Source organism: Vigna unguiculata, chromosome 6 (genome assembly GCF_037176805.1).
Source record: "Vigna unguiculata cultivar grain cowpea cultivar isolate G323 ecotype 2 chromosome 6, ASM3717680v1, whole genome shotgun sequence".
NCBI lineage: Eukaryota > Viridiplantae > Streptophyta > Magnoliopsida > Fabales > Fabaceae > Vigna > Vigna unguiculata.
This window is the reverse complement of record NC_140797.1, coordinates 27,033,085-27,050,271: the sequence shown is the minus strand read 5'-3', so window position 1 is coordinate 27,050,271 and position 17,187 is coordinate 27,033,085. Positions and strand designations below refer to the sequence as shown.

The 17,187-nt window shown below is 33.9% G+C and overlaps 3 protein-coding genes across 3 annotated transcripts; all 3 read left to right on the top strand.

The window, feature by feature from the left end:
* Positions 1 to 664: 664 nt before the first annotated feature.
* On the top strand, positions 665 to 2,477 carry LOC146885708 (uncharacterized). The gene is made up of 2 exons (XM_085675058.1): positions 665 to 1,511; positions 1,873 to 2,477. Exons 1-2 carry the CDS (start codon positions 665 to 667, stop codon positions 2,475 to 2,477), a joined length of 1,452 nt encoding a protein of 483 aa, XP_085531184.1.
* A 3,729-nt stretch (positions 2,478 to 6,206) lies between these two features.
* LOC146885707 (uncharacterized) lies at positions 6,207 to 6,671 on the top strand. The gene has a single exon (XM_085675057.1). The coding sequence runs from the start codon at positions 6,207 to 6,209 to the stop codon at positions 6,669 to 6,671; it is 465 nt and encodes a 154-aa protein (XP_085531183.1).
* Positions 6,672 to 16,647: 9,976 nt separating this feature from the next.
* On the top strand, positions 16,648 to 17,187 carry LOC114188423 (AT-hook motif nuclear-localized protein 17-like). The gene has a single exon (XM_028077010.2). The coding sequence runs from the start codon at positions 16,648 to 16,650 to the stop codon at positions 17,185 to 17,187; it is 540 nt and encodes a 179-aa protein (XP_027932811.1).

Below are 17,187 nucleotides of genomic sequence, written 5' to 3'. Positions count from 1 at the left end.
AATGCAGCAAACCAAATTGATGAATTTGAACCAATGCTAGCATTTTATTGACGTGAATGCACAATCCAGTTGTCCTCAATCAATTATTATTCAATGCATTGATTTTTTCGTTGAATGTGGTTATAAGGGCAGTCAAATAAAGCTTAAAAGCTGCCAAAGGTGGCACCAATTTAGACCACTGCATGCAATGTTTATACTGTGCATGGCATAGGGAGTAGGAGAAATTTCTTAATTCCCCTATTTACCTGAATCCCGTGGTGCAGTGCAGGCTTTCACAGTCAAAGAAAATAAATGTGCGTGCGTGATGGTGTCAGTGATTTAGGAAGGAAAGTTGCCATCAATGCGGATGACACCCAATTAGAAGTCGTCATCAATGCGGACGACAACCAATTGATGTCGCTAGGACAGGTGACAATTTCATTTAATTACCACACCAAAGACATCCTGACATGCACCAGTTTCAATTAATGAAGTGTTGGTATTAATAGTACCTTTTGTGCATTAAATATGGGTTTAGTGAAATTTTTATGACAAAGTCGTTGACATTAATAGCGGTTTCTGTATCTATTTATACCATTAACACCTAATTTACTAACATGCGAGTCTCATTCAAAATTTTCTTAGCTTAATATTATTATTCATCTCTTCACCAAATTTGCACACAATGGCCGATCAATTGAGTCAATATCCTGATATGTTGTCTGATTTTAGTGAAGATGAGTTGGTTACCAACCAATACACAATCCCTACAACGGATCATAGTGGCTCATCAAGTCACACCTCATTTGAAGCTTCAACTCCAGTTAGTGAAAATTCACTATGTATCGGCATGTCTTTTGACACAAAAGAGTCCACAATGTCATATATCAAGCAATACCATATCGATAATGGTTATAGATTTGTGGTTGTTGAGAGCAAATCTGATAAATTTATATGTCGATGTGTCGACTACAAAAAAGGTTGCCCGTGGCGTTTACGAGCTTCTTATAGCAAGCGGAGTTTCAATTGGGAAATTAGAAAGATTGACGGATCACACATGTGTTTGTCAACCATGCAACCTGTAGATCATTTCAATCTTGATTCCAACCAAATTGGTTCTATTGTGATGAACTCTATAAAGGAAAATCCTTCCATACCTATCAAAAGTTTGATAGCTGAAATAAAAAATCGTTTTAGATATTCAGTTTCATATGACAAAGCTTGGAATGGTAAGCAAAAAGCACTTGCTAAGGAGTTTGGAGATTGGGAAGAGTCTTACAATGAACTTCCCAGGTGGTATCAAGTCGTACAAGAAAGTAATCTCGGCACAATAATTCAATGCACTGAAGCTCATGTACTTGTAAGTGGCCAACCTAACCCTTCTTGCTATATTATGGAACGCGTATTTTGGTATTTTGGACCATGCATCCAAGGGTTTAATTATTGCAAGCTAGTTGTCCAAGTAGATGGCACATTTCTCACAGGAAGATATCAATGGACATTGCTAACAGCACTAGCTCAAGATGGGTCACGTAATATATTCCCTTTGGCCTTCGCGATAGTGGAAGGAGAAACAAAGGAGCCTTAATATGGTTTTTTCAACTCTTAAGGGAGCACGTTACACCACAATCAAACCTCTGCTTGATAACAGATAGGGGGAAAGACATATTAGTGGCTCTACAATTTGAAGAAGTACAATGGGAAGTAGATGGACTGCAATCAGTATAGTGCATACGTCATATTTCTTCGAATTTCAACAAAAAATTCAAGAATCACGAGTTGAAAAGCCGGTTAAAGAATATGGGTAATAAAATTTTTCTTTCATTCACCATATTACCTATTCATCGAAAGTATTCAATAATTAAACTAACTAATATAATTGCATTTTTACAGCTTACGAGGTCAAACAACCCATATTGGATGCTAAATTGACGACATTGAGATCTCATTCACCAGAAGTGGCATCTTCGATCGACATGATACCACTACAAAAGTGGACTCAGGCCTACGATTGGGGTAGTAGATTTGGACACATGACAACAAACCTGGCAGAATGTATGAATGCTATTTTAAAAAGAGCCCGTTCATTACCAATTTGTGCTCTAATTAAGGCAATATTTGAAAGGACCAGAACATGGTTTGTTGAGATAGGGGTTAAGGCAAACTCCATGTTACAAGCAGGCCACCAGTATCCCGAGGAAATTAATGCTATAATTAGAAAGAATCAACAACAAGCGGGAATGTGTCAAGTGCGTCGATACTCAAGAGAAAATAATGAATTTCAAGTTCAAGAGATGTTTTCTCCACATGATCACCGCCTACCAATGTCTTTTACAGTTAAATTAAATGATTGGTGGTGTGATTGTGGTCATTTTCAAGCTCTTCGACTACCTTGTCATCACGTAATAGTTGTCTGCTCTTTCTTGCATATAGACCTAACCCCATACATCCATCCAGTTTATAGCCTTTACAACATCAACAAAGCATATGAAATATAGTTTCATCCAGTTAGTAATAAAGAATATTGGTCCATATACACTGGCCCAAATTTTATTCCAGATCCAAACATGCGCCGTAGGGTAAGGGAGAGACCACCAACTAATAGGATCGATCCATAATGAGATGGATGAACCAAATCTCAACAGACAAAGTAAATGTTCATATTATAGAAATGAATGACATCATAGGGGCAATTGTCTCTATCGTCAGTAATTTATTGTTTTATCCAATTTTCTAGTTCATTTTTATTATGTCATTTTTAGGCTAGAAATTTTTAATATGTCATTTTTATTATGTAATTTATATTATGTTATTTGTATTATCTAATGTATTTTATTAAATTAATTTATTGTACCAATCAAAAATAATTACAAAAAAAAATAAATTTAATCTCTAGTGTTAACAAACTTTTGTAAAATATATATATATATATATATATATATATATATATATATATATATATATATATATATATATATATATATAAACTACAAGGTTAAAAAAAACTTAAAAGTGAAAATTTTGAAAAAATAAAATAAAACTGTTAAGTTAAAAAAAAAAACTAAAAGTGAAACCGGACTCCCTACGGCGACTTTGACCTCAGATTTTTAGAAATTATGTTTGCACCTGACAACTTTATTTCTTTTTAAAAAAAGAAATTGGCTTTGTCCTCCCGTGACAACTTAACCCTGTTTAAAAACAAATATTTTTTCAAACAACACAATTTTACGAATAACTTGTCAAAAGGACCTACACATATAGAGATGGCAAATAAACCCGTGCCCGTGGGTATCACCCGAACCCGTCCCCGTTTTGACGGGGAATCCCCGCTTTGACTGGGTATGGGTATGGGTATGGGTAATACCCGAAATTTTCAACTGGGGATGGGGATGGGGATGGGGATATATATATACCCGCCCAAATACCCGTCCCCGCTTAAATTACTAAACTATTTATAATTTATTAAATAATCTAAAAAATATATATAAATAAATAATATATTTACACATAAAATATAATATAATATAATATAATATAATATAATATAATATAGTATATATACATATAAATAAAATATACTTTTATATATATATATATATATATATATATATATATATATATATATATATTTACACATATACATATAATATAATATAATATAATATAATATAATATAATATAATATAATATAATATAATATAATATAATATACATATAATATATATACATAATAATATAATATAATATATATAATATATACGTATAAAACAAATTAATCATTTAACTAGTGAGATCTTTTATAAACAAATTTATAACATTACAAATTTATAAAAATTTAAAAGAAATATATATATATATATATATATATATATATATATATATATATATATATAAAAGCATAAAATATCTACTCATATACATATAATATATATACATAATAATATAATATATATTATTATATTTATATTATTATATAATATAATATAATATATACTTAAAATAAATATATATCTATAAATATATATATATATATATATATATATATATATATATATATATATATATATATATATATAAACATAAGATATCCACACATATAATATATATACATAGTAATAATAATATAATATATAATATAATATAATATATATAAATAATTATATATATATATATAAACATAAGATATCCACACATATAATATATATATACATAATAATATAATATATAATATAATATAATATAATATAATATATATATATATATATATATATATATATAACATATTTCTCATTCTCTTTGTTTTTTGTTATACACTTTGTTTACTCTCTCAATTGTCTGGTTTGTTTTTCAAGATTTAATTTTGAAGGTAATTTTTCTTCTTCTTATTACATAATTTTTACTCTTTGTACATGGTTATGTTCAAATAGGTGTTCCTCAATTTCATTCTATGAAATAATTTTTAGGTTACACATTTGATTATCTTTATTTATTTATTTATTTTCATGAAAATGTTTGACTCTTATTTTGTAGCTCTTCTTTTTGTTACTTTGGTTATACACTTTTTTACTCTCTTTTAATTGTTTGGCTTGTTCTTTAAGGTTTAAGCAGATCTTCAAGGTACTTTTCCTTTTATCATAATCTTAATTATACATTTTTTTTTTCCGTTATGTTATGTTCAAATGGATATTCTCAAATTTCGGTCACACATTTAATTATCTTTACTCCTTTATGATAATTTTATTTATTATTTATTTTTTGTTTCATGATAATGTTTAATTCTCAATTTTAAGTGCTCAATTGCATAAATCCTTAATTTAATTCAAGATCAAAAGATGAAGAATCTATGTTTAAATTTGAATTATTATTAATTTAATTTTGTTATTTGTGTTATTTCGTTTAAGTGGTATAATATAAATTTTTAATAGTATAAAAAATATTTGAAATATTTTTAAACTTGATTATTGGTTTTCCTTTTATATTTTGTTAAAAAAGAAATTAACCTTTTTACTTTGTTTGATTTGTTTTTGTTACGTATGTTAGTTTCTAGAGAAAATGAGCACAGGAGATCAAGATTTGCAGGTACCAAGTCCACCACAGTGTTCACAACAACCAACTCCCTTTCAAAGTTCCAATAATGACAGTCAATCTCCATTGAATCCATCTACGCAAACACCTTCAGAAGTTCATGATGAAATACATTCAACAACACAAGTAGAGCCTGAGAAAGGGAAATTGAAAAGTGTTGTGTGGGAACACTTTGAAAAGATAAAAGTTGATGGAAAATACAAAGCTAAATGTAACTATTGCAAGAAACTGCTTGGTGGAGAAACAAAGAATGGAACAAAGCACTTGCACCATCATACAAACATATGTATTCAAAAGAAGGCTTTAGCAAAAGGAAAAGGGGGACAAAAAACACTTTTTTCTAAGATTTCAAGTGGCAAAAAGGAATTGGCTTGTGGAGCTTATAATGAAGAAAATGCCAAGAGGGAACTTGCAACAATGATTATATTGCATGAATATCCATTGTCAATAGTGGACCATATTGGTTTTATTAGATTCGTGACAACAATTCAACCATTATTTCAACTTCCTTCACGAAATACGATAAAGAAAGAGATATTCGGCATCTATGAACATGAAAAACAAGTTGTTATGAAGTTGATAGATACAAATAAAGGAAGAATAGCAATTACATCGGATATGTGGACTGCAAGCATTCAATTATTATATCATATCTAATTTTTCATTTTTTTTCTATGTGTAGGTGGATCGAATGCAAATGAAACCACTGATCATTTGTAAAATTAATAAATATTTTGGTTATTATAAAATTTTAGTAATGTGTAATTTTTTAGCTTTTATATAATTATTTGAATTTTATTTAGTTGTTATTTGATACTTTAATTTGAGATTTATACTATTATAATATTTTTCTTAATATTTGACATCATGAAAATCAAAAAGAGTATGTTATTTTAATATTGAATATTTTGATAGTATCATGATTCCGTTGGTGTGATTTTTAAATTTTTTTTATAAAAAATATTTAATTGATATATGGAACAATAAAAAAATGGGTATGGGTATGGGTATAAGAAAATACTCGTTACTCGGTGGGGATGGGGATGGGTCAAAAGTTGTATACCCGTTGGGTTTGGGATGAGGATGGGGATGAATTTTTATTATGGGGATGGGGATGGGATCATGAGCCTGACGAGTCGTCCATGAAGCTATTCGCCTTCAATGTACCTCCAAACATCGACATCATGGGATTCATCTTCGACATTGCTCACAAGGACAACGTTAATGTCACTGTCCTCAATGCCTCTGGCACAATTAACAGTCTAATCCTACACAACTCCACCATAGGTGTCACTGATATCATCATGCATGGCCCTTCCACCTTACTCTCCCTTTCTGGTTCCTACTTCTACAACACCCATAACCCCACCCTTCACCCTCCGTTTCCCTTATGTTTTGGTATAAACATTTTTACCTCTCAGGATAAAATCCTTGGTGGGGTTATCGGCGGTGACGCTGTCAGCCTCACCATCTCCACCTTTAAGAACCCTAGGTTTTTAAACTACACTTATCAGGTTGAAGAAAGGCATAACAATGATAACATCACATCTGGTGATTTCAATGAGCGTGACAACTTGTTTAGGTTGAACAGAGTTCATTGGTGGTGAGCGATGTGGAGATGGTGACATAAGACAACAACAACAAATAAGTGAACTCAATGAACATATATCTTAATGTGTTTTCTAGATTTGGTTGTTATAGTGTGTCACAGGGGTGGAAGAAGCCTAGGGTTCTTTGCAACTCTCCATTTGCTTGTTTTTCTAGGCTGCAAAGTTGTATCTATTATCAATAAATTTCTTCCATTATTATATTCCTCTTTGTTTAATCTAATTTGTATTCATGTTATTTGTGGTTATAAGAGAATTATCATTTAATAAAGATTGAATTAATAAAGATCTTCTATCGAGGTACATGATATCTTGTAAAATTATAAATTGAGTTGATAAAAGAAATTCCTAAAATTGTTCTTAAGGGCATATGTAAATAAATATTTATATTATCTCCAAATTAATTTTATTTATTTAAATTATTAATAAGAATATCGAATTCACAACCTTTTCTTTTTCTTTTTTCTCATTTTTACTAGAACACCTTATCATTCCATTTAGTTTTTCTTTAATATGATGAGTTCATGTAAAACCAAAGGTCTTCCATGGTGGAGTTTAGAATTTTAGTTTTTGTGTTCAAATTTTTTTTGCTTTTTGGGAATGTTAACAGAGGCTTGAAGTGATTTTTTGTAAATATACTCCAGATTGGGGAGCATAAAGAGAAACCACAAAGAGATTAACCTTAAAGATGTTTTTATATTTTTTTATTATTGAATCTTTACTTCTCCATCAATGTGCATGTGTTTCTGAGAAAGAAATGATTGAATTCTCCTCTCTTTTTCCTTCTTTTACATGCCTTTTTAATTATCCACCAAAGTTCCATGCTTTTTATTAAATTTCTAATATTTTAAAATTTCAAATGCTCTTCAATTAATACCTTATGTATTACTTGTTCATTTTTTATCAATAAAAAAATAAGACCCATTTATTATATCTAATACTCTATTTGGATTTTAATCTGTAACAATTTTGAAAAGAATTAATTTTTTTATGTCTTTCTAAAATTTTAATAATATATTTATTATTTCTGCTGTTATATACACTCAGCTCTTACGATAATTTTTACATAATTTACATACATGCACACATTGTAAGTAAATAGAAAACTGTACCATTATTATTTTATTAGAATTACAAGAAAATCTGTAAAAGTCTTCAAAAAATATAAAACATATACATGAAGTAAAATTATTCAAATAATATATTGAGACTGAGATAAATACATTCATAATAAGATAACTGTTTGTTCCTATATCTCGCATTTAGGCATTTAGTATGTTTTAGATGGACTAATTAATGTTCTATATTTTTTTATATATATTTCTGCACATTAGTTATCCAAAATTTTATGAGCAAATATTTATTACTTATTTAATAAGCACATAAAAGTACTTATTTTATTTCTTTCCATTAATTCTTTTTTAATGATTTATATTCTATTAAATAATTAAAAAATATTATAATTTTTATTTTGATAGTAAAAGGTTCACAACAGCATAAATATTTTGCTTTTGATATATATATAACCAATAACAGAAATTTTATTGTGATACTTTTAGTTTTACATGTAATTAAATTTGGGAAAAGATGAATTAATGCAAGTTATTTGAAGAGATGTTTGTAACTTACAAATACATTAAGTTTTATTTTAACTGAAACTCATTAACTTAATAAGGTGAAGGGTATAACAGAAAATACTTTTAATTTTTAATTGAGTTTGAATTTTGTTTCAATTAAAATCCCACTCAGCAAGAAAGTGAGGTGTAATAGCTGCAAACATATTAAACTTTAAGTGGGTGGTGCATTGACTTTTAATTAGTTTTAAATTTTAAATTTTATTGAATTCATGATAGTACAGCGCACCAAACAATTTAGAATAAATAACGATCCACGGTTTTGTTAGATAATAACGATTTTGTTGTGGCACGATCATGGGAATTTCAACCAGAAATAATGTATAAAACAAAAAAATCTTATAATGTTTAATTAAATATTGATTTTAACTACAATAGTAACAGTTTTACACATCCTGTTCTTATAGTTTGTACTTTTCATTCCTTTTTATCTCTCATTGCATCTCTACGAGATTATAAATTTCATACATATGTTTTTACAATTTGTTTTAAATAAAATCCTGATGATAAAAATAATATGTTCTCATTTTAAAAGTATTTTTATTAATAACTAAAATATGAATATTATAATTATTTAATTAAAATAAAAATTATAAAAATATCTTTTAAAAGAAAATTAAGATCTTATAAAATAATAACCCTCGTAATAACGAAGCGAAATTTAAAAGGTAAGAAGTTTAAAAGAAATTAAATATATAAGATAATAAAGAAAAGTCAAATATTATTATATTTCATTAAAATGTGAGCTTCAAATTCCAACGAAGTTTGGCATTACGGTTCATGAGTGTGTCAATAAATTTTGAGTTTATTAATTCATTTTTTTCTAAAATATATGAGTTTGCCAAGATCTTTGGTACGAAGGTGGTGATAAAAATGTTGTTTCATCTAGGAGATGTCATGGTGATTACTTTTTGTAAGAATATTAAAAGATATACTATTAAATAGATACACACAACACTTGAGTCATATTAAAAGACTAAATTATTTGTCTCACTATGAATCATATCAAACTTTTTAACAACACTACTGAATTTTCCAAACTAAGCCATAGGAAACTATTCCAAGCCTTATAAAGATTTGCAGAGACGACATACCAATCCAGAAGACTCCACTTGATCAACAAAACTTGGAGGTTGTTCCATATTAATTTCTTCCTACAAATCTTTAATGAGAAAATCATTTTTGACATCTAGTTGGTAAGAGTTCATTGTTGAAGAACAACCATGGTTATAAATAAGTGAACATAAGCCATCTTTGTCACTAGAGAAAAGGTATCACCATAATCCAAACCAAAAATATGTGTGTAAAGCCGTAAGATGAGCTTTGAGAAAATCAATAATACCATCAGGACCAATTTTTAAGGAAAAGACTCACTTGCAACCAACAACATATTTCTCATACGGTAATGAGAAAAACTCTCAACTTCCACTATTTTAAAGAGCATCGATTTCACCAAACATGGTTTGATGCGTACCAGGATGAGTTAAGGCATCGACTATAAAATTGGAAGTGACATAGTAGAAATAAATGAAAGGTAGGTATATAAAGATGTAGATAATCAATGGTAACTCAAAGCATTCTAATAAGAAGATGGATTACAAGTAGAGTGTATATCTTTACTAAGAACAATTAGAAGTTCAGACTCAATTGCCAAAGCTTGAAGGGACAAATGATTGTGCACTAGAAGTGAGTCATCCGATGAATGATGAGTTGTAGAGGTGGACTAGACACAACATGAGGATCTCAAATAACAAAAAATATTAATTGTGATAAATGAAGAAACACACGAAGAATAACGATACATAAAGTAAAAAAGAAGACTCATTGAATGTGACAGCTGAAATAAAATAACAATTAAAAGAATGAAAGAAACATTTATTTCCTTTTTGGTGATCTACGTAGTGAATCCTAAAAAAAACATTTGTGTGACCTAGGATAATCATCAATAAAAGTAATAAAATACTGAAATCCTAAATTATACTTAACACGACTAAGTCTCCAAATGTCATAATAAACTAAGACAAAGGGGATGAAGCACGTTGTGAGACACTTGGAGGAAATGAACTACAACTATGTTAGCCTAATTCACATGACTCACACGACAAATTAGATGAATTGGATAAACTAGGAACAAATTGTTGCATTTTGGCAAGACTAGGATGATCCTATGGAGCATAAAAGAGATATGTAGAATCAATAATTGTGCCAACATGTGTAGAAGGTCATAGATGATAAAGACCTTTGCTAAATGAAATAACACAATCAAAAGAACGGGTGAGATGACTTATGGATAATAAGTTAAATGGAGACTTGGAGACAAAAAGAACATAACCAATGAACAAAGAAGGAAAAATAGTAATAGTACCAACACCATGGGATAAGACCTTAGATCCATTAGCCATGGTAACTGAAGGTAAACAATCCGTAGGAGATAGAGAAGAAAACAAAGATTTGTTACCCATAATATGGTTGGTGGCACTTGAGTTAAGAACCAAGGTCTAAGGGAAGTATAGTGAGTTAGGCCAACAAAAGATGTACATGTGTGTTCAATTGATGAAGTAGGATCAACATTAGATAATTGTGAGGGAGGATCAATTTGGACCATTGCAGTAGATCGAGGAAGACGAGCATGTAAGACATAATACATCCAACACCACACACACGACTTGAGTGCTTTGGCTTTCCAATGGTTGTTGTGAGTATATCGTCCCAACCATGGCCAACAAAACCAATCTTGAGGGTGTTGCTCAACTAACTCATCTTGCACCATATAAGCAAGATTAATCATAAACCCTCTGCATATGAACTATAGGTGTCAAATAGGGTTTGTACTTACTACTTTTTCATATATGATTTGAGCTAATTATGATGTCATGTGTCCATCAGACTTAGTTCGAGCAGCCTTCCACATCTAATATCTAGGAATTGCAAGTACTAGGTCAAGGGACTTAAGTCCTAAAGCCTTTGCACAATACTTTCTCAATCGTTTCTCTAAGAATGCACAACCACCTCAAGAGTACCTGTAGTGCATCATTAACCATATGAATTTCCTGGGCTGCTATTCTTTTTTCCTATCACACATAACATAATTTAATGATAATAATTCACAAATGTATGACTAGTGTCACTATAAACAAATTTAAGAAACAAACCTTTTAATCCTCAGACTCTCTAGGTACACGAAATTGCATCCATTCCTCCTTAGTTATTTTGTACTTATTACAAGGAGTGTCATGTTATTTGTCTCCAAACACATATAGACGTGCAAACCTTGCCTTGAAGTCCCCAAATCTGGTGTCTGTGTGAGATAACACCTTCTTTATAATTCCCTTCAAAATGTCAAAATTTTGTTGTTGAAAACAGAAAATATGTTATGTATTAGGTAACATAATAAACACTATAGTTGTTTTAAGTAAACATACCAGAATATTCTGCTATAGGAGGTTCTTCTCGACCTCTGAAATGTCATCCCAAGATGTAATCGCAATAACCAAAACATTTGTCAAAGCTAAAAAAAAGAATGCAAAAAACAACCAAAACATATGCAATTAAAAGACAAGAGCAATGCAAAATTAACAAACATTTTATCCAACCAAGTCGTCGTCGTCGTTGCTAAGGAGAGGACGCTTTCCCTTGTGCACAATAAAGAATGTTGTTGTCATCGTCGTGCACAATGAAAAATGTCGCTATCGTTGCTTCAAAACGAACCTGCACAAAAACAAATAGTGAAAAATGAAACAGAATCACAAGCAAAGCACCCAAACAACCTGCATTTGAGTTAAATGAAGCAAAAATCAATTTATTTTGTGCTCACACACGTCGTCGTAGCCACTAGTTCGTTAGAGAAGAAAAGCGCAAAAGAATAGTGAAAGAAAAATGGTCTAGCACTATGTAATAAAGCACATTTGACGTCAGACCAAGACAAGGTCGACATCAAATAACCATTTCACAGCGATATATGGGAGATGGTGACATACATTAACGTGATGTAGAGAGGGGAACGATGTCAAATAGCCCTATGACATTTTTTCTAGGTCAAGCTGACGTCAATTTTGGCATTTTAATTGCAAAAATGCCACACTCATTTTTTACGTTCACCTTTTATTGGACTGACATTAAATAGGTGATGTTATAGGTCCATTTTCCACTAGTGTTAGCTGAATTTTGGTAGATAATATTGTTTAATTGTTTTTGGATATGTAGTAAAAAAATATATATGCAATTTTGTAAAAGGGTTAGAACACTCCAAGTACTCTAAAATTAAAGGTGTCAATTTGGCCATTGGTCCAAAAGCAAGCCCAATCCCATTCTTCATTAAGTCCCTTTTTCTGGAGCCTCAAATTGAGGGGGACAAAAAAAAGCTACAACCCCTGAAGCCCATCTCAAGTGGGTTAGGCCTAGTAAAAATACGACTTTGAGTCAGACTAAAAGATTAACACCGACGACCTAGATGGGTCATGCGAGCCCGACGACCCGGCATGCTGTGCATGCCTAACGACCCAAATGGGCTGTGCTTGCTTGATAACCATGACGGTTCAGGCTAGCTCAATAACCAGGACGTGCTGGGCAGGTTCGACCACTCGATCAGGTCGAGTAGACTCGACGATCCAAACAAGCCAAATGGGTCCGCCGACCTGGACGAGCCCGAAGATCTGGACGGGTTGGGCGAGGCCAATGACTTGGACGAGTCGTTTGTGCCCAAAACCTAAACCGGCTCTGCAAGCTCGACGACTCGAACGAGCCAGACATGCATGACGATTAGAACGGGTCATGCGGACCCGATGACCTAGAAGCGCCAGAAGAGCCTAGTGACTCAAACGGGCCATGCCCGACAAACCGTACTGACAAGGCAGGCCCAATGACCCTAAAAAGGCGGACGAGCCAAACTAACTAATCAGACGGGTCGTACCCTGACAGAACGGGTGGGCCAAACGAGCCAATTGGTCGACCACTCGAACGGGGTGGCGGACCTAACGTTTCGGACGGGCTCTATTGGCCCGACGACTTAGACGGGTAGTGGCCAACGAACCGTAGAGACCAAGCAAGCCCGACGACCTTGATGGGCCGATAACTCGATGACCTGGACAGGTCGATGGGGCTCGAGGACCTGTTGGGTCAGGCTAGCTCGTCGACATGGACGAGCTTGTCTCGACCTTATGACCTAAAAGGTTCAACTCGGCCAAGCCCAACTCAAAGATGGTCTAACCTGAAATGACGACCAAGGTAGGTCGGATCGACGTCCTAGATGTGTCGACCTTGAGTCGATGACGAAAAGTTTAATAATATATTTTAAGAAATAATATATTTTTCATGTTTAAGAAGAAAGCACTTGGACTGGCCATGGCTCACATGGCTTTTGTGGGGTTTTTGGCCTTATGAACTTCTATAATTTGAGCTTTTTTTATCCTGTGAGCTTTTTTGACCCTAGCACACGTGGACCCAGGCCTAATCTGGTATACTGGACCAAATTGTTAGCTCTATCTACAATCAATATATATTTCTTTGTTGATAGGAGTTGAAGTATTTATACTTTGAGATTTTTGTAAATAATTGGAATATATAGAAAGTAGAGGATATTTATGAATTTCTTGTCAGGTTTTACAGAGGGGGTTTCACTTAAGAGAACAAACCAATGAGATCTGAGCCTAACCACATAAGACACTGACACCACTCTCAACCCAAAACCTTAAGGCAATGGGTTTATGGGTCTTTATTTTTATATAGTGCTCTACTCTCTCATTTCTGGTCAATGTGAGACTTAGACTCACACTTGTATTCCTAACAATCCCTTCAACCACATTGGTACACTCCCCCTCCAGCGGAAGCTGCCCAACCACGAGTACTCCTTTTCTGCCCTTTTCTGTACCGCCGTTCTTTTCTTAACGGGACACGCTTACCTGACCCACACTGTCAGGAAGACTTTCGATACTAGGACCATACTGGTATTGCACTCGTCTGAGCCGGTATTAACCATCGGCTCTGATACCACTTGTCAGGTTTTACAGAGGGGGTTTCACTGGAGAGAACAACACCAATGAGATCTGAGCCTAACCACATAAGACACTTACACCACTCTCAACCCAAAACCTTAAGGCAATGGGTTTATGGGTCTTTATTCTTATATAGTGCTCTACTTTCTCATTTCTAGTCAATGTGGGACTTAGACTCACACTTGTATTCCAAACATTTCTTGTATTAATCATTGCCCTTAGTTTCTTTCTAATGAGGTCATATTACAAATTGCATTTAGCAAGCTCCACTAGTGCAGTAAGGGCTTTTGGCCCCGGTTGTTTTTTATATTCTGCCCCGGTTCCAAAACCGAGGCATATTAGGGTGAGGCCAAAAGGGATGGCTTTTGGCCTTGGGTGTGAACCGAAGCCATAGAACTACTCTTCTACCTCGTTTCTACTGTGAACCGAAGTCATTGTGTCAACGGTGGCTCACCCGCGCAACGGTGGCTCTTCGAGGCATTACCGTTCGCCAACAAATCATCCTCTACAATCAACAACTTCTCTACGACGATCTAAACGTTCAGGGATGCTTCATCCATAACTGCTCGCGCATCATCGTCCAAATTCACGCCGATGCCCCATCTCCTACAGCATCGTCGGAGCACGACTCTGATTTTTCCACCGGGCGCGACCTTAACTTGCCTCCAACGCCATCGTCGGAGCGCCACTCAGAATTCCCTCTGCCGCAACGTCAGGTGCGTGACCTAAACTTGCTTCCATCGCCACCTCTGTTGTGTGACTTAAACTTGCCGCCATCGCCGGCACCTCTGCATGACCTAATCATGCCGGTATCGCCGCCAGTGCGCGACTTAAGCCTCCCGCCATTACGAGCGCCGGTGCTTGACTTGAATTTGCTTTCGGCGGTTAGGTTGGCGAACTGGCACCCTATCTTGTCCCTCTGGTACCGCACCAGCTTGCTCGTCACGTTCGCCACCTCCTCGCTCCACCGCAGCGGCTCAACGCCCACCGCCGCGCTCGCCTCATTGTGCACCTCCAAGAAATCTCTCGTCGAGGTTCAGTTGCAGGAAGAGAGAGAGGAAGGAGTTGCAGATTCGCGGCGCGGGGAAGTAGAAGGGTTCGCGAAATTGAAACCCTAAATAAACTCTATGGCTTCGGTTCCTCTAACAACCGAAGCCATATACCCCTTTTTGGCACCGGGTCTTGTTGGACCGAGGCCAAACACCTAATGACTACTTCAGTTATTTAAAAATGCAAACCCTTTTTGGCTTTGGATCTTGTTGGACCGAGGCCTATAGCACTCTTTGGCACCGGTTTTGCGCGAACCGAGGCCTATAGCTGTCTTTGGCTTCGGGTGTTAGCTGAACCGAGGCATAAAACTTGGCTGGAATTGCAAACATGCCACCGCGCCATTATATGCTTCGGTTCCTGGCCAACCGAGGCATATAAGGCGAGGTAAAAAGGAAATTCTGCACTAGTGCTCACATCATTCATCATTATTACTCATCTTTCATTTTTTTAATTAATTTGAAAATTTTAACATATTTTTCTTAACATTTATTCTGTTATTAAACAAAATTCATATAAAATTCACAAAACAAAAAGTGTTTCAACGAATTCTCAATTTCGTTTTTCATTGAGTGTATCATTGAATTTAATTTTTTACATTCTAACATTTCGTTTTTGTGTATATAAAATACCAAGTGTCTCCGATCGCAGAAAGTCTTGCTCAAGATGGATATTCTACTAAACAGAAGTCCCTTCTGATATTTCAAATATATTTCAAGTTTAGAAATTTACTTCGATATTGGCTACGCCAATAATCAATGATTTTGACATGCTTTTGACCAAATTAAATCAATGTATACGATAATAAAGAATAAATAAAACAATGACTAGAATATCATTTAATAGGACAAATAATTTCCACTTAAACATTATTTAAATCATAAATTTCAATAAATGATTTTAATACATTTGTCCCATCCAACTTTAAATTATATTAACCATTTCTGAATAAAACTATTCAAGATTTAAAATCTTTTGTTGCATTATTAATTAAAGTAACCCATTTTCAAAATCACATTATGCCACACTCTTTCATCTCATGCACCATTCTCCAAAGGTTCCTTCAGTTCAAACTCAACTCTCGAAAGAGTTCACCGCCACGTACCACAAAGTAAAATGATATTCTGATATCAACAATTTTTTTACGTCTTTCTTTTATTCCTTTAAAAATATAAAAACTAATTTTTGTTAGGACCATTTTTACTGTTATAATAACGTTAAGTAACATTTTATTTTCCACTATATATAAATCCTCTGACAGACATAACAACCCCACCGAACACTACCATCACCAACTAGCCTCTGATGAAGCCATCCAGAAGGAAGCCCGTGGGTAGGCCTCCAGGCTCAAGGAACAAGTCAGGCTTCAGCCCTCAACCAGTGCCCCAATCTCTGGAGCCCTCCATGAAGGTGTTTTCTTTTAGGGTACCCCCAAATAGGGACATCATGGACTTCATCTTGAACATTGCTCATAATGGTCATGTGAGTGTGGCCATCATTAGTGCCTCTGGCACAGTTAACAATGTGACCCTTCACAACTCAACCATGCAACATGGTCCCTTCACTTTGCTCTCCCTTTCTGGTTCCTACTTATACAACAACCTCTATACCCTTTACCCTGGAGCCACCCCTCCCTTTCCCCTATCTTTCACCATCAACCTCTCAACCCCTAATGGCCACATTTTCGGAGGTCTCATTACTGGCACCGTCATCGCCCGTGAAAATGTTAAACTCACCGTCTCCACCTTCAAGAACACTGGTATCCTCAAGTTTCCTCGAGATCTTGACAACAACCAAAACAATGACGACAACAACAACATAGGAACTATGACGACAAATGCATGA